The following is a 19,127-nucleotide window of genomic DNA, read 5'->3' on the forward strand; positions in this document are numbered from 1 at the left end:
TTGGATTACACTAGAGGCAGAAAAGGACCCCTAGAATTATGGCAAAGTCTGGAAAGAATGGGGGGGGTCATGGTGATGTGAAATCCTGTATGGTGTCCCGAGGGCAAGGGCTGGGTCTATTTTATTGTTTTTGTAATCAGCACCATATACAGTGCCTGGTATAAGGGTATTTTAAATTAATGGACAAACAGAAGGACCCCCTCAGACAAAGGACGAAACATGGATTTAGGTGTAGAAAAAGTTTTATTGAAGAGCCCTTGATAAATAGCATCCTATTTTTCTGTAAAGAGGACAAAATTCTAAGAGAGGCATGAAGATCACAGTAAGAAATGTTTTCTCATTAAGGTTTTACAGAAATGAACTGCGACTAGGCGACTACACTCTCAGAACTCTGAGCTCTGCTAGGCCAACAACTGCTTCCTAGGAAAGAGCACACAAGGGGCACCAGGCTTTACATCAGGCGTCAAGGGCTGGCAAGACGCTGAGTAGCCGCACGCACGCAGGCACGCACGCACTCACGCACGCACGCACGCCAGGGTAAGTCTCACGACATCACGTGCTGCGCATATGCTGGCTGCCATTCTGTACACCGGGCCTCCAGGCTAAGTGAGGCTCACAGATTCATTCCCCTGGGAAATGGAGGCTGCTGAGGATCCTCCGTCACTGGCACCGCCTCAGCCCTCAGAGCTGGAGGCAGAGCCCACTCCCATAAGCTGGGGGGACCGGTCGGGAGCCCTGGGCCCCTGTGACTTGACCATCCTACATTTCAACGACGTTTACGACGTGGACCCCAGGCCTGAGGAACCCGTAGGAGGCGCCGCTAGGTGTGGGCCGCCATCTTTACTGCCAAATCCTTAAGGGGAAAGAGGGGTGGTGGTGACTTGGGAAGCCAGGCAAAGAAGGCTTGGAACTGTCAGGGTTTCTCCCACACAGACCCTATGCACAGCTGTCAGAACGCCATGCTGCTAGTTAGTAAGTCTTAACTAGGAGACGCCCAGTGGCTGGAACAAAGAACTAGTTAGCGTCTGCACCCGCCAAAAGGAGAATGGAAACCTTTTATTTAAATGTGACCTATGGGAAATGCCCTCGTTTAATCCAAACCTGGTTTCAAACCCAGCTTGTCTACTAACCAACCATTTGTGTGATCTTGGAGAAGGACTTACATTTCTTGACTCTGTTTATCATTTGTAGAGAGTTATTTTTATTTCACTTCTCAGGATTAAATGAGGTAATTGATAGCATACATGTATCACAATGTCTAACCTGTGATTAGCAATTGATAAATGCTAGGTTTTAGTATTTACCCTTTTCTGTGTTATGAAATGGTTAGGGACCTAAACTTTTTTTTTTAAAAGCATATTTTTTCTTTCTCTTTTGCCCGGACTTTTACAAACTCATAACCCTGAGTGATAAAGAAAGCAAGTCAGACTTGGGGATATAGACCAGAAGTAGAGTGTCAGCCTACCGTAGGCAAGGCATAGGTGTTGGGGGTTCCATCACCAACACATTTGATAGTTATGTAAAGAATGGAGAATGTGAATAGGTGGAAATAAGAAAAATTTCAGGATTGGAGCTTAGGGGATCAAAGTTATTCTAGGTTTTATTTTTGTGTGTGTTCTATTTAAGTGATAAGAGGTGGCAAATCAGTTTACTCACCACTCTGGGCTTTACTAAGTTAGGAGATTGGGCTTCATGCATTATATCACTCTCAATGATTCAAAGGTAGAATTTACTAGGAAATAGAAAAATATAATGGGTGGTAAAGTAAGGCAGTGTGGTGATAATTGAAAAAAGTAGTGGAATATAAAACTTTGTGCCCTAGAAAATGGTGAATGTGTGGCTAGTAGTTAAGGCTAGTCTATGTTTTTATGAATGATCAAAAAGGTGTTTGTGATGTGCTCCGAGAAGTGTTTTGAAAATATTAAGGGTGGTGTGTAGAAAAGATTAGAAAATCTGTAAGAAGAGAAATCATTGAGGCCCTTTGAGTAAAGTTATAAGTCAGTCAGGTGGGAAAATAAGAATTAAAAGGAACAGATGGATTTTTGAGATACTATGAACAAGATATGAGCAGATACTATGAACAAGACATGGTTACTTGACAACATATGACAGTGTGTGTATGTACATGTGCATATACAGAAAGAGGAGAAAAGGAAGAAATCTACAGTTCTGTTGTTTAATACTGGGTAGCAAGAGCTTTAAGCTATTTTTAAAGCGGTAGCTCGTGTGGGGAATTGGCGTTGAAAAGGGAATGTTAATTTAAGATGCCAGCTGACTGACTATATAGGTAGAAGTGGATAGCTATAAATACTTGGGTAAATAACTTAATCTCCCAACTATCCTTTGTCTCTTCAGAATTTTTATTCTTTTTCTCCCAGACAGGTTCTTTTTTATCTCTATATCTTGGGAAGAAAATCCTATTCTTTAAATTCTGTGACTTCTCTGTGGAGAAGTTCATTTGCTATATGGCTGGTCATTTTGGGAGCTACTAGGTATCTCTTCATAGGGGTAGGCCTTCATACACCTGTGCATATAATCTGCCAATATGTTTTCAGTGAAAAGTGTCTAGTCCAAGACACTATGGCATGTGTAATTGGTCTCATCTGCCGAGGATCAGTGAGGAAGCTGCATGTGCCCTTAATTGTCTTTAAAGAATGTTACGGTGTTTACATTTGCATCAGGATGTGAACAAATCAGCTAAACTTTTTTTTATTATCACATTGTTTTTAGTACCTATGATAGTGTCTGATATAAAGTGGATACTGAGTCCCAGCTTTTGAATGGGTGAATATGAAAAATGCTGGTACAATCTGAACTGAAAGAATGGTCTTGAATGGTGACTTTATAACTTAATCTGACTATGGTGATTGTGAACTGAATTCTGTTGATTCTTGGTCATTGATTTATTTCCTTTTTTATGATATTTAGACTATTTTAAATTTACAGAAAAAATAGGGAGATAGTACAAATAGCTCACTATTTTCCTTATTTACATTTTACATCAGTGTGGTACATTGTTACAACTATAGAATCAAAGAATACATTATTACTAACCAACATCCTTACTTGATTTGGCTATCCTTAGTTTTTAGTAATGTTCTTTTTGTGTTTCCTAATTCCATTTAGGATACCACATTACATTTGGTGTTCCTCACTCATTAGACAGCTTTGGTTTTTTTCCGAGAATTCTGTTGAGTTTTGTTAGTTTTAAGGAGTATTGGTCAGGTTTTTTGTAAAATTTTCTTTATTTGAGATTTGGTTTGGAATTTTGGTTTTTGAATTATACTGTCAGAGCCAGCAGTGGGACTGTACCTGTGTGATTTGGCATCAGGCCTTGTGAGAAAGCTCCAAGAAACTGAGGCAAAGGTCTCAGGACCAGATGTCCAATCACACAGGAACGGTCCCACTGCTGACTCCGACAATACTGGGTTATTATATTTTGGAGGAAGACCATGGAAGTGTTATTTTCATCCCAGCTTTTCAGGGCTACATATTGCAAACATGACATCCCTGTTGATGTTGACCTTTCTTAGGTTTCTCCACTGCAAAGTTCCCCTTTCACCCCCCCCCCCTTTCCATGCTGTATTATTTGGAAGGAAGCCATATGCACAGATCACACTTAAGGAATAGGGAGTTATACTGCACCTCATTGAGGACAAAATATCTACATAAATTATTTGGAGTATTTCTGAATGGGAGATTTGTGTTTCCCTTATTTATGTATTTAGTCATTTACTTATATCAGTATTGCATTAGTTTCCTAGGATTGGCATAGCAAAATATTGCCAAATGGGTGGCTTAAAACAATAAAATTATTTTTTTTGTCAGAAAAAAGATCTGGAGGAGTTGAAATCAAAGTAATGGCAGAGTTACTTCTTTAAGGGCAGTGAGGGAGAATCTGTTCCATGTCTCTCTCCTAGTTACTGGTAAAAGTCAACAATTCTTGGTATTTCTTGGCATATAAATGTATTACTTCAATCTCTGGTTGCATATTCACATCATATTCTGTGTGTCTCTGTGTCCAAATTTTCCTTGTCTTATAATGACATTGATCTAATGACCTCATTTGATTGTGTCTGCAAAGAACCTATTTCCAGATAAGGTCACAGTCATATGTTCTGGGGGTTAGGACTGCAACATAATCTTTTGGGGGACACAATTCATCCTATGACAAGTATGGATTCATGGATGTCATTGATTTTTGATAGGCTGTCTTCAGTTTTGGAAAAAGCCCAAGGAAAAGTCACGAGTTGACTTTCAAGGGATTTGAAAACAGTTTGTCAAAAAAAAAAAAAAAGAAAGAAAACAGTTTGTTTTTGATGATAGTCATTCTGATTGGGGTGAGATGGAGTCTCAGTGTTGTTTTGATTTGCATTAACTAGGGATGCTGAACATTTCTTCATGTATGCAGTTGTTTGCCCATTTATTAATTATGTTATTCTTTTGATGTTTAATTTCTGGAGCTCTTTATATATTTTGGATATTAATCCCTTGTCTGATGAATAGCTGACAGATTCTCTCCATTATATAGGTTGTTTGTTCATTCCAGTAGTTGTTTCTTTTGATATACAGAAGCTTTTTAATTGATGCAGTCCCATTTCTCAGTTCTTGCTCTTATTTCCTAAGCTATTAGAATCCTATGCAGAAAGTTGTGTATGCCTATATCTTTAAGTATTTTCCCTATGTTTTCTTGTAAGTTTGAAAGCTTCAGGTTACATGAAGGTATTTGATCCCTATGAAGTGATTTTTTTTTTTTTTTGGTGGTACTGGCGTTTGAACTCTGGGCCTCATACTTGCTAGGTAGGTGCTCTACCATTTGAGCCATGCTTCCAGCCTATGAAGTGATTTTCATACAGGGTGAGAGACAGGGATCTAGTTTCAGTCTTCCACATATGGATATCCAGTTTTCCCAACATCATTTGTTTGAAGAGGCTGTCTTTTTTCCAAGGTATGTTTTTGGCACCTTCAATAAAGATTACATGACTTCTTGAGTATAGACCATTCCTGGGTCTTCTATTCTTTTCCATTGGTCTTTACTTCTGTTTTGATGCCAGTACCATGCTGATCTTGTTACCATATGTCTGTAGTGTAATTTGAAGTCAAGTATTGTGATACCTCCAGCACTGCCCTTTTTGCTCAGGATTGGTTTGGCTATTTGGGATCTTTTATGTTTTTGTATGGTTTCAGGGTTGACTTTTCTATTTCTGTGAAGAATGACATTGGATTTTGATGGGGATTACATTAACTGAGATTGCTTTTGGAAGTATAGCCATTTTTACAATATTAATTCTGCCAATTCATGAACAGGGGAGGTCTTTCCATCTTGTAGTGTCATCTTCAATTATTTCTTCAATATTTTACAGTTTTCATTGTAGAGGTATTTTGCCTCCTTAGTTAAGTTTATTCCTAGATATTTTTTTTTTTTTGATGCTATTGTGAATGCGATTCTTTTCCTGATTTCTTTTTCAGCCGGTTTGGTTTTGGTATATTTAAAAGCTACTGATTTTTGTATATTGATTTTTGTATCCTGCTATTTAACCCAAAGTGTTTATCAGGTCTAAGAGGCTTTTTTTTTGGTGAAGTCTGTAGGGTCTTTTAAGTATAGGATCATATCCTGAAAATAGTAATAGTTTGACTTCTTTGGTTCTTATTTGTATCCCTTTCATTTCTTTCTGAGCCTCATTGCTCTTACTAACACTATATTGAATCGGTGTAGAGAAAGTGACACTCCTGTGTGTTCTGATTTCAGAAGAAATAGGTTCTGTTTCCCCCCACTTAGTACAAAGTTGGATACAGGTTATCTTATTTTTTTTCTGTAGGTTCTCATTGGCATAAACTTTCCCTTAGCACTGTCGTTGCTGTGTCCAAAAGGTTCTGTTAATTTGTGTTTTGTTTTTCTTTTTTTCCCCAGTGGTTCTGGGATTTTAACTCAAGGCCTTGCACTTGCTAGGCAGTTTCTCTGCATCTTGAATCATGTCCCCAGCATGTTATTTTTGAATAGGGCTTCATGTTTATGCCTGAGATGCCCTTGAACCACATTTCTCCCTATCTGGCCTCCTGAGTAATTAGGAATACAGTTGTGTGACTGTGTTTTCATTTTCATTTGATTCTAAGAATCTTATGATTTCCCCTCTTATTATTTCATCTACCCACTGATCACTCAAAAGTGTATTGTTTAATCTTCATGTACATTTCTTGTAGTTCATGTTGCTGTTGATTTCTAGTCTTATTCCATGGTGGCCTAATATAATAATAGGCTGTTATTTCAATTTTCTTATATTTATTAAGACTTACTTTATGTCCTAACAAATGGTCTATACAAATGAAGAATTACCTAATAAAAAGAAGAGGAGTTAGGAAAGGAAAAAGGAAATTGAGGAAAGGGGGTGAAGTATGTGGGTTGAGGATATATGACATTTTAGTGTGTGAGAATGCAGTGTAATTATTGCAGAGTTAGACTGTAGAGTCAGGGAACGAAAAGGATAAAAAATTAAGAATAACAAAAAACAAAATAAAATATAATAAAAATTAAAAATTCTGTATTTATTACTTTTTTGAGGAGGAAAGTATTTACCAGCTGTGCTCCATCAGTGCAGCTGGTGTTCTTACTCCAACCTCTGGCCATAAGTATTCTGTCTGTGGTTCATCTGATATGTTCTCTCCTTGTGAATTGCTTGTGATTTCTCTCTGGGCACAGCCTGGGTATGGTGGTTGTTAGTTGGCTTAAGTCTCTTGGCCTGGTCGGCAGCTGGATGGAGTGCTAGCAAGGCCCTCTGGAGGAGCAGCGGTTCTATGGGGCAGAGCTGCTCTGGGAGTGGGATGCTACATCCCACTACAGCCATCCTGGTAGGGGCTGGGCATCCAAGTGCGTGTGGCAGCGACTGGGTGGGATTAGAGAGGCCTCCATGTGTAGCTAGTGGGTCCAGGTGTACTCCATTAAATATTGCCACTCCTACATCCTCTCCTCACCCTGTTCAGGTGACTCAGTACTCTGGGTAGCTCCTGCTTTTGCACAGAGATGTTTGCTGTCTTCCCAGCCTGCCAGGCTGTTTCTCTATTTGCAGTGTGGCTGATGATAGAGCTCTTGCCCCATGTGACTGTGGGTCTAGGGAAGAGGCAGGTTGGGGCATACTCCATGGAGTTTGGCCACTCCCGTGTCTCATTCTGTGCTTGTACTTTGCTCTGGGTGAGGGACTCAGGTGCCTGTTAGCTCCAGGTTATCTGTTGCAAGGTTTGCCATCTTTTTCCTAGCCCATTGGATTGGTGTTCTGCAAAATGGCTGTCTCTTTTGTCATACAAATACATTGTAGGTCTAGGGTTTGAGTGGGTTAGATTTCACTCTGCAAAATTTTCCTGCTCCAGTGGCTGGCACTGTTCAGGGTAGGTACTTAGGACCCTGGGCTGCTCTGGGCTCCACCCAAGTGAAGTTTTCTCTTTGTTTCTCTTATAAAGTATAAGCTCAGTATTTATTGATTTCCCCTGGTTTTTAACTTTCTATTCTTTTACTGGTACCCTCCCTGCCTTTCTAAATTGCCACTCTTTCCTTGTAGCCATGTACCTGTGGTTTTATTTCAGGTTCATGGAGACTCAGGAATAGTGTTGGTATTTCTAACACACCATCTTCTCCTCTCCCTCTTTCTCATTGTTGAGTTGTATTCTGATGTGTGAATTATACCACTACTTATTTTTGTGTTCTAATGCTGAAGGACATTTGGACTGTTTCTAATGTTTGTTATTATGAAATCATTACTACTTCATTCTTACATAACTTTTTTGGTGGACAGAAGCAATCATATTTCTGTTGGGTGTATGCCCAGCAGTAATTCTTGTGTCACATGCAGGCATATGTATAGCTTGAGTAGATGCTGTCAGACATTTCCCCCCAAAAATTTACCAATTTATATCTCCATCAGCAATGTATGAGAGTTTTACTTGCTCCACATTCTTGCTATTTAACATTGTTTAATTTTACCATTCTATTAGGTATGTAGTGGTATACCATTGTGGGTTTAATTTGCATTTCTGTTGAGTAATGATATTGACCATTTGAAAAATGGCCACTTGTATTTGTTCTAGTTAGATTTTTTTACATTTGTTTTTATTTTATATTTTAAGACTGGGTCTCACTAAGTTGGCCAGGTTGGTCTCTTTAACTTATTATCCTCTTGCCTCTGTCCTAAGTGTGCATACCATTAGCTCCAAGGTTTTTTTGTTTTTAACATGTTTTTAAAAATAAAGTTCACTGTATTTTCAAATATTAATTTGTAAGAGTTGTTAATATATTTTGAATGAGTCCATTATTGAATATGTGCTTTGCAGATATATTCTCTAGTCAGTGTTTGTCTTTTCACTTTTAGTAGTATATTTTGCTGTATAGAAGATCTATGAACTGAGTTCAGTTTATCAATATTTTATATTATAATTTTTCTTTTTTTGCATCTTTCAAAAAAATTTTGAGGCAGGATTTTGCTGTATATAGTCCAGGCTGGCCTAAAATTTATAATTTCAGCTTCCTACATACTTGGATTACAGGTGTGTACCACCATGCCTGGCTGATTTGTGCTTTTTCTGGTCTGCTTAGGAAGTCTTTGGTCCAAAGTTATAAAGATTAAAAACTAGCTAGCATTTGTTGCCCTTAACGCAGAGAAACTAAAGCAGATACCTTAAAGCAACTGAGGCCAATAGGAAAAGGGGAACAGGTACTAGAGAAAAGGTTAGATCAAAAAGAATTAACCTAGAAGGTAACACCCACGCACAGGAAATCAATGTGAGTCAATGCCCTGTATAGCTATCCTTATCTCAACCAGCAAAAACCCTTGTTCCTTCCTATTATTGCTTATACTCTCTCTACAACAAAATTAGAAATAAGGGCAAAATAGTTTCTGCTGGGTATTGAGGGGGTGGGGGGGAGAGGGAGGTAGCAGAGTGGGTGGTAAGGGAGGGGGTGGGGGCAGGGGGGAGAACTGACCCAAGCCTTGCATGCACATATGAATAGTAAGATAATAAAAATAAAATAAAAAATAAAAAAGACATGCTAACATTATGATAATTAAGATAATATAGTACTATGTTAGATTAATGGAAAAGAATAGAGTCCAGAAATATACACAGTTCTTGATTTCCTACACAGGCAGCTCTGTAGGGGGCTTTTCACAGGACACTGTTTTCATTATTACTCACTTCAAAATTCCATGGTGAGTTTTTCTTTGACCCATGACTCATTCAGATTTGTGATGCCTAATTTCTAAACATTTAGAACTTTTCTAGTTATCTTTTTGTTATTGGTTGAATGCTTATCTAATTTCATTATGACCAGAGAGAATATCCTTTATGCTGGTACGTTAAGGTTTTGATACTTGTTTTATAATCCAGCATATGGTTTATTTTGTTAAATAATTCTTGTCCCCTTAAACAAAAATGTATTCTTTTTTTGGGATATAGTATTCTTTTTTTTTTTTAAAGTACTGGGGCTTGAACTCAGAGCCTCACACGTGTCTACCACTTGAGCCACGTTCCCAATCCTTTTGCTTTTAGTGTTTTGTTCTTTTTCAGACAAAGTCTCATGATTTTGCATGGACTAGCTTCACACTGCAGTTTTCCTGTCTTTGCTTCCCAAGTCAGTGGGATTATAGGCACATACCACTAGCTTGTTTTTGAGACAGCATCTTGTTGACTTAACTTTTTGCCTTGCCTGTCCTTGAACTACAATCCTCCTGTCTCTACTTCCTGAGTAGCTGGGATTACAAGAGTATGCTACTACACAGAGCCCTTGGGTGTAGCATTCTGTGTGTCAGTTTTGTCAAGTTGGTTAATCATCTTGTTCAGATATTTTGTATCTTTAACAATTTTTTGTTTGGTGATTGTCAGATATGGAGATGCCAGTTATGATAATGAATTTTTTTATTTCCCCTTTTGTTTAATCCCTCTTGAGGCAGTGTTACTAGGTGCATCCAAATATAGGATTTTATATCTTTCTGTTGAGTCAGCACTTTCCAAGGTATAAAAGTATACTTTTTTTAATCTGTGGGAGTACTTCTAGTAGTATTTCTTGTCTTAAACTCTATCTTACATTGACATAGCCACATCAGTTTTCTTTTGGTTAGTGTTTGCATAATATATCCTTTACCATTTTTTCAACTTTTTGTGTCTTTATATTTAAAACTCATGTCTTGTAAACATATTACAGTTTGAGTTTTTGATGATCTCTTATTTAATGGGAGTATTTAGTCCATTTCCACATAAATGTGTCTATCCTTCCTTTATTACAATCTACCCCAGATTAGTCTTCTGTTATTTCCTGAACAACATATGAACCTTATAGTATATTAACTATAATTAACTTCCTTTGTGTTATTATCATATATTTTAACCTTTATTTCTAATATGTCCTTTTATTAATATAATATGTACATATTTATCAATATTTTTCTACTTAAACAGTCAGTTAAAAATTACTTTCATATTTATCATTTCCATGGCTCTCATTTCTATGTCTTATTCAGTTGAATTTACCTAGAATCATTTTGTCAGCCTGAGTAATTTTCTGTAGTATTTTTGATAATGCAGATTCAACAGCAATACATTTTCTGTTTTTTAAAAAATATTCTTTTAAAAAAACTTTTAAAAATTTTATTATTCATTTAGTCATATATGCATACATTGTTTGGGTCACTTATCCCGTCTGCCCCCATTCTCCACAGTTCCAGGCAGGTCCTGTTCTGCCTTTATCACTAGTTTTGTTGAAGGAACAGATAAGCCTAATAAGGAAGACAAAGTGTTTTTGCTAGTTGAGTTGAGGACAGCTATTCAGAAATATTCCTAGTATTGCTTTCGTGTACACGTGTTATGACCCATGTTGAGTCATCTCTAACTGATCTTTACATGGGTTACTGATCCCCTTCTCGTGATAACCTCTGTTGCTTTAAGGTTTCTGTATTAGCTCCTCTGGAGTGGGGACATCAAACGCTTTCATGTTTTGAGTTTTCTGCCTATTTCTATATCACCCATATGTGCTCTCCCCTTGTCATGTGGTCCCAGTCTAACCACATTGCTGCATTTGCCCCAGATCTAAAGTCCGCATATGAGGGAGAACATACAATTTTTGGTCTTCTGAGCTTGGCTGACCTCAGAATCTTCAGAATGATGTTCTCTAGTTCCATCCATTTACCTGCAAATGATAAGATTTCATTCTTCATGGCTGAGTAAAATTCCATTGTGTACAAGTACCACATTTCCTTGATCCATTCATCAATAGTGGGGCATCTTAGTTGTTTCCATAACTTGGCTATTGTGAATAGTGCCACAATAAACATGGGTGTGCAGGTGCCTCTGGAGGAAACTGTTGCATTCCTTTGGGTATATCCCCAGGAGTGGGATTGCTGGATCATATAGCAGGTCTGTTTAGATTTTTAAGAAGCCTCCAAATTTTTTTCCAGAGTGGTTGCATCAGCTTACATTCACACCAGCAGTGGATTAGGGTTCCTTTTTCCCTACATCCTCTCCAGCACATGTTGTTAGTGGTGTTTTTGATGATGGCTATTCTAACAGGGGTGAGGTGGAATCTTAGTGTGGTTTTGATTTGCATTTCCTTTATGGCTAGAGAGTGAGAGCATTTTTTCATGTGCTTTTTTGCCATTTGAATTTCTTGTGAGAAAGCTCTATTAAGTTCAGTTGCCCATTTTTTAATTGGTTCATTGATTTTAGGAGGGTTTAGTTTCCTAAGTTCCCTGTATATTCTGGTTATCAGTCCCTTGTTTGATGTATAGCTGTCAAATATTTGCTGCCACTCTGTAGGTGGTCTCTTCAGTTTAGAGACCATTTCTTTTGTTGTGCAGAAGCTTTTTAATTTTATGAAGTCCCATTTATTCATCTTTTCTCTTAGCTGCTGGGCTGCTGGGATTCTATTGAGGAAGTCTTTGCCTATACCTATTAGTTCCAGAGTGTTTCCTGCTCCTTCCTGTAGTAACTTCAGAGTTTCAGGTCTGATATTTAGGCCTTTGATCCATTTTGAGTTGATACTAGTACAGGGTGATAGATATGAATCTAGTTTCAGTTTCTTGCAGATGGATAACCACTTTGTCCAGCAACATTTGTTGAAGAGGCTGTCTTTTCTCCATTGTATGTTTTTGGCACCTTTGTCAAAAAATGAGGTGGGTATAGTTGTGGGGATTTATATCTGGATCTTCTATTCTGTTCCACTGGTCTTCATGTCTGCTTTTATGCCAGTACCATGCTGTTTTTTATTGCTATGGCTTTGTAATATGGTTTGAAGTTGGGTATTGTGATACCTCCAGCATTGCTTTTTTTTCTGAGTATTGCCTTGGCTATTTGCAGTCTCTTGTGTTTCCAAAAGAACTTTAGAGTAGATTTTTCAATCTCCATGATGTAAGTCATTGGGATTTTAATGGGAATTGCGTTAAACATGTAGATTGCTTTCGGTAGTATAGCCATTTTTACTATGTTGATTCTACCGATCCATGAGCATGGGAGATCTTTCCATCTTCAGTAGTCTTCCTTAATCTCTTTCCTCAGGAGTTTGTACTTCTCCTTGTAGAGTTCATTCACATCTTTTGTTAAATTTACTTCTAGGTATTTGATTTTTTTTTGTGGCTATTGTGAATGGAATTGTTTCCATGTATTCCTTCTCAGTTTGTTCATTGTTGGTGTGTAGAAAAGCTAATGATTTTTGTAGGTCGATTTTGTATCTTGCCACCTTAATGTAGCTGTTTATGGTGTCTTAAGAATTTTTGGGTAGAGTTTTTTGGGTCTTTAAGGTATAGGATCATGTCATCTGCAAATAAGGTATTTTGACAGTTTCTTTACCTATTTGTATTCCTTTTATTTCTTTTTCTTGCCTAATTGCTCTGGCTAGAAATTCCAGTACTATGTTGAATAGGAGTGGGGATAGTGGGCACCCTTGTCTTGTTCCTGATTTTAGGGGGAATGCTTTCAGTTTTGCACTGTTAAGTATGATGTTGGCTGTAGGTTTGTCATAAATAGCCTTTACAGTGTTGAGGTACATTCCTTCTATTCCTAGTATTCTTAGAGCTTTTATCATGAAGTGGTGTTGGATCTTTTTGAAGACTTTCTCTGCATCTATTGAGATGATCGGGTAGTTTTTGTCTTTGCTTCTATTGATGTGCTGTGTTACATTTATAGATTTGCATATGTTGAACCACACCTGCATACCTGGGATGAAGCCGACTTGGTCATGGTTTATAATCTTTCTGATGTATTGTTGGATTTGGTTTGCCATTATTTTATTAAGGATTTTTGCATCAATATTCATTACAGAAATTGGCCTATAATTCTCCTTTTTGGAGGTGTCTTTGTCTGGTTTTTGGATGAGAGTAATAGTGGCTTCATAGAATGAGTTAGGCAGTGTTCCTTCCCTTTCAATTTCGTGGTTCAGTTTAAGGAGAGTTGGTATTAGTTTTTCCTTAAATGTCTGATAGAATTCAGCAGTGAATCCATCAGGTCCTGGACTTTTCTTTTTTGGGGAGATTCTTGATTGCTGCTTCAATTTCTTTTTGTGTTATAGATCTATTCAGGTGATTAATATCTTCTTGGTTCAGTTTTGGGTGGTTGTAAGTTTCTAGAAATCTGTCCATTTCTTCAAGATTTTCAGATTTATTAGAGTATAGGCTCTCAAAGGAGTCTCTGATGATTTCCTCGATTTCTTTGGTGTTTGTTGTTATCTCCCCTTTTGCATTTCTGATTTTACTGATTTGGGTTTTTTTCCCCTCATTTTAGTCAGGTTTGCCAGGGTTCTGTCAATCTTATTATTTTTTGAAAGAACCAGCTTTTTGTTTCATCAATTCTTTGTATGGTTGTTTGGTTTCTATTTCATTCATTTCAGCCCTTATTTTAATTATTTCTTTCCTTCTGCTTGTTTTGGGATTTACTTATTCTTGTTTTTCTAGGAGTTTGAGCTGTAGTTTTAGGTCATTGATTTGAGATCTTTCTGTCCTTTTAATGTATGCACTCTTGGCTATAAACTTTCCTCTTAGGACTGCCTTTGCTGTGTCCCATAGGTTCTGGTAGGTCGTGTTTTCATTTTCGTTAACTCCCAGGAACCTTTTAATTTTCTCTTTTATTTCATTGATGACCTATTTGTCATTGAGCAATGTGTTGTTCAGCTTCCAATTGTTTGCATGTTTTTTTCTGCTGTTTTTGTTGTTGATTTCTAGTTTTAATGCATTGTGGTCAGATAGAATGCATGGGATTATGTCTATTTTCTTATATTTGTTGAGGCTTGCTTTTTGCTGTATAATATCAATTTTTGAGAGGGTTCCATGGGCTGCTGAGAAGAATGTGTATTGTGTATAAGTTCTATGAAATATTCTGTAGACATCAGCTAGGTCCATTTGATCTATGGTGTGATTTAGTTCTAGGATTTCTTTATTGACATCTTTTGTTTGGATGACCTATCTATTGGTGATAGGGGAGTATTAAGGTCTTGCACTATCACTGTGTTGGAGTTTATGTATGTTTTTAGGTCCTTCAGAGTATGTTTGATGAAATTGGGTGCATTGACATTGGGTGCATATAGGTTGATAATTGTTATTTCCTTTTGGTATATTTCCCCTTTTATTAGTATGGAGTGTCCTTCTTTATCTCATTTGATCAATGTAGGTTTGAAGTCTACTTTGTTCAAGATGAGTTTTGCTACTCCTACCTGTTTTCGGGGACTATTGGCTTGGTAAATCTTCTTCCAGCCTTTCACTTTCAGCCAGTGCTTATTTCAATGAGGCAGGTCTCCTGTAGTCAGCAGATTGTTGGATTTTCCTTTTTAATCCAGTTTGCCAGTCAGTGTCTTTTGATGGGGAAATTTAGTCTATTAACATTCAGTGTTATTATTGATAAGTATATGGTGATCCCTGTCATGTAATTGTCTTTGTTGATTAAGAGTTTGATTATGTGTAGCTGAATCAACATTGCTCTGTACTTTCTTGCCTTTTCTTCTCCTGTGGTTTGGTATTGCCTGCCCTTTTATGGTTTCATTTGCTTTCATTATTTGTGTGCAGAATTCCTTGGAGAATCTTTTTTTAGTGGTGGCTTGGTGGTCATATTTGTTTTAATTTCTGCTTATCATGGAAGACTTTTATTGTTCCATCTATTTTGAATAATAGTTTTTCTGGGTAAAGTATGCTATGATTAAAGTTATTTTCATTCAGTGCTTGGAAGATCTCACCCCATGCTCTTTTTGCTTTTAATGTTTCTGTTGAGAAGTCTGCTGTGATTTTGATGGGTTTACCTTTGTATGTTATTTGTTTTTTCTCTCTTACAGCCTTCAATATTCTTTCTCTAGTCTCTGTATTTGTTGTTTTAATGATGATATATCATGGGGTAGCTCTATTTTGGTCAGGTCTGTTCGGTGTTCTGGAGGCTTCCTATACCTGAATGGGCATAGTTTTCTCTAGATTTGGGAAATTTTCTGTTATTTTGTTGAATATATTATGCATTCTTTTTGCTTGCACCTCTTCTCCTTCTTCAATGCCCATGACTCTCAGGTTTGGTCTTTTGATGGAGTCTGTGAGTTCTTGCATTTTCTTTTCACAGGTCTTGAGTTGTTTAACTAATAGTTCTTCAGTTTTTCCTTTAATTGCCATTTCATCTTCAAGTTCTGAGATTCTATCTTCTGTTTGTTCTATTCTGGTGGAATGGACTTTCATTTTGTTTTGTATTTCTGTTTCATTCTTTTTTCTGAGGTTTTCCATATTATGGGTTACTTCTTCTTTAATATTGTCAATTTTTGCCGTTAATTCATTTATCTCTCTACTATGGTGATCTTTGTTTCAGTTTGGTGTTTGTTTAGGGCTCCTATGATTTCATTATTTGTTTCTGTGTTTCCTCATATTCTTGAGTTTTGTTGTCTTGGACTTTCTTGAGTGCCTCCTATACATTTTGGTTGACCATGTCTAGTAGCATCTCTATGAAATTATCATTAATTACTTGTAGAATTTCTTCTTTCAGAGTGTTCTTGTGGTCTTTGTTGGGTTTGTTGGTATAGTTTATCTTTGTTTTGTTGGAGTCTGGGTCTGGGTATCATTTTTTCTTCATTTTGCTCTAAATCCTGTAGTACTTTATTTTTGAGGAGGAGAATGGTTTCCATCCCTTTTTCTTCTTCCCATATTTCCACTAGGTACATTTTCTGTCCCTGGACTATGTGTAATTTGGTATTAGCTGGGTTACAATATTAATAGTAACAAAACCAAGAAAGAAGGATAAAAAAGAGAACGAGAAGGAAAGATAAAAGGAAGAGAGGAGAGGGAAAAAAAAAGAAAGAAAAAAAATGGGAGAGATGATGGGTGATCAAACAGAAAGCAGTTTGCCAAACCCTTAAAGAAGGGAGAGAAAGAAAAAAGAAATCATGAGTTCTGGAACAGTAGGATTGCAGGCTTAGTTTTTTTTAGTTCTTTCGTGTCCAGTCCAGTCTATGTGTGTCTCTTAGGCATGCTTGGAGCCCTCAAGTGGTGGCCTGAGCAGAAGCCTGGTGGAGCAGTTATCTGGGAAGCCTGTAGAGCTGGGGCTGGCTGTGCCTGAGGGATGGGGTTCCTGGCAAGCTGGTGGGTGTGGCTGTCTCATGCCAGGCTAGTGCCTGTCCCAGTTGGGCGGGGCGCCAGTCATTCCACATGGAGCTGGAGCCTGGCAGGGCCTGATGGGTGGGGGAAGTCTGAGGGGTGGGGTTCTGGTTGTCCCACACATAGCTGGGGCTCAGCAGGGCTTGGTGTAGGCCGAGGGGCAGAGATCCTGGCAGAAAGGAGCAGTGGTTCTGCAGACCTACGGGACAGGGATTTGGCAGGCCAGCTGTTCTTTTATTAGATCATGGCATGAAGAAGCCTTCCACAATCTAAGTGTTTAAAGTGCTGTGTTTTTGGCTCTCCCTGGTGCTTTACCTCAGTCAGGTCTGTCTCCAGCTTCTCAGCAGGGTCTCAGGGTCAGAAGCTCACAAGGTCTGCAGCTCTGTCTCCGTCGCCATCTGGGATCAGGAAAAACATTTTCTGTTTTTTAAAAAGTATTCTTAATTTCTTTTCATCTTTGAATAATTTGCTGAGCACAAAACTTTACATTAGAAGGTTCTTTTAGCCAGTGATTTGTCTAATGTATTCTATATTCCAAAGTTTATGTTGCAGTGTCAGCTGTCAATGATGTTTCCTGCCACCACTATCCTCACCCCACCATTCTGCCACCCCTGGTGCCTGTAAATTATTTACCTTTTTGTTTTGTTTTGTTTTAGTCAAGCAGGTGGACTATAATGTGTTGAAAAAGTTTTTCTTTGTATTTCTCCTTCCCGTGGTTCACTGAGATTCTTGAATATGTGGGTAGATGTTTTCTGGGGGAATTGTTGAGCATATCTCTTTACATATAGTTTCTTTTCTTTTTTTTGTAATTCAGAGCCTCATCCTTGCTAGGCATGCACTCTACCACCTGAGATGCACCCTTGGCCCTTTTTGCTGTAGTTATTTTTCAGCTAGGGTCTCATGCTTTTTGCCTGGGCTGGACTTGAGCTCTAATCGTCTTACCTCTGTCTCCTACATAGCTGGAATTACAGGTGTAAACCACCACATCTGGCTTATTTTTTGAGATGGGGGGGGTCTCTAACTTTTATTTTGCCTGGGCTGACCTTGAGCTGTGATGTGATCCTCTTATATCCACTTCCAAAGGAGCTAGGATTACAGAAGTGAACCATTGTAACCCAGCCTTCTACATACTGTTTCTGACATATTTTCTTTTTATTCCCCTCTTAAGATTCTAATTTCTTGTATGTTGTGTTTGACTTCTGTTGTTTTACTTTTCCCACATCTTTTATGCTTTTTTTTCCCGTTCTTTTTTCTCTTTGCTTCAGTATGAGTAGGTTGAGTATAAATAAAAACAAATAAAATGAATATTTTGCTATTTGGTTTTCTGTTGAAAATTCCAACTCTTTATTGCATCTGGGTTCTTTAACATTTTAGCAGCTTATTTTAAAGCCTTTTTTGAAAACCCCAACATGTGGATTATCTCTGGGTCTCCTTATTTTTTTAACCTTGGTTATTAAATTTTTGTTTCTTTTCACATGTCTATTACATTTTTATTTTATACCAGGTATATATATAAAGGAAGTATAGAAGCTCTAGATGTTGCTTTTTTCAAGAAATGGATTCTCTTTTTATACTGCAGATAAGATGAAGGGCTGATCAGTTAATCCCATTATCTGAGTCAGTTTCAATTGCAATTTCAACAAAATTCATTCTGCCTTCCTCATTCTTCAGTCTTTTTATTTTTTGGATTTTTTGAAGTTTGAGAACCTGCTGGGCCTTTTCACTTAATAGCCTAGAAACATTGGGAGATTGAGTTTGTTCTTTGGAACATAGCTCTTGTCCTTCTACCCTATAATGCTTACAGATTAGGCAGACATCATTCCTCTAGTAGAATTTAGTTTCCTGTCTACCATGGACTACATTCTTATAGAAGTTTCCTACCCTTCCAGATAGTTCTAGAATGTAGCAAACATATTGTGATAAATTAGGATCACATTTAGGATTCCTGAAGTTTCCAAATTGTTATACTAGCTCTGTATAATCACCAAAAACATTCCTGGTTTCTTTTTACCTTAGGAAAGTCCCTCTCTTTAGACCAAGCTCAATCTTCTACTGTCATCCATTCATAATTAACAAATATCCTGAGAGAAGAATGCAACCAATGGTGGATTCTTACCTCAGAAAGGTTTTCTACTTTCTGGATTTCAAGGTTATTTAATTTTTTTAACTTAGTCCTTTGATGTCTTAAACTTAGCTTTGTTTTTGTTTATTGAAGTGAGTATGGAATCTGCCACAGTCTTCCTGAGACCAGAAATCTCACTTAATGTCTGACTAAATTTTTAAATCTTAAATTTAGGTAGTATTCCTTATAATTTTGAAGCATAATACTTGCTACTCACTTAATATTTGGTTATTTATCTGTGATTTTGAAATTATATAAAATTGCAGTTGAGAGCATGTGACTAAATATATTTTGTAGCAGAGGAATATACAGTAGTCTCTGCTTCTCATGGTTTAACTTTCCACTTCAGTTACCCACTGCCATCTGTGGTCTGAAAATATTAAATGGAATATTCCAGAGATAAATGATTAATATTTTTAATT

At 37.5% G+C, this 19,127-nt stretch overlaps 1 protein-coding gene across 1 annotated transcript in view; it reads left to right on the forward strand.

The window, feature by feature from the left end:
* Positions 1 to 636: 636 nt before the first annotated feature.
* Positions 637 to 19,127, forward strand: part of LOC109701281 (snake venom 5'-nucleotidase-like) — a 56,349-nt gene continuing 37,858 nt past the window's right edge. The window contains 1 exon segment of the mRNA XM_074075340.1: positions 637 to 824. Within this exon segment, the coding sequence (XP_073931441.1) occupies positions 637 to 824 (188 nt within the window).

Source organism: Castor canadensis, chromosome 6, assembly GCF_047511655.1.
Source record: "Castor canadensis chromosome 6, mCasCan1.hap1v2, whole genome shotgun sequence".
Classification (NCBI taxonomy): domain Eukaryota; kingdom Metazoa; phylum Chordata; class Mammalia; order Rodentia; family Castoridae; genus Castor; species Castor canadensis.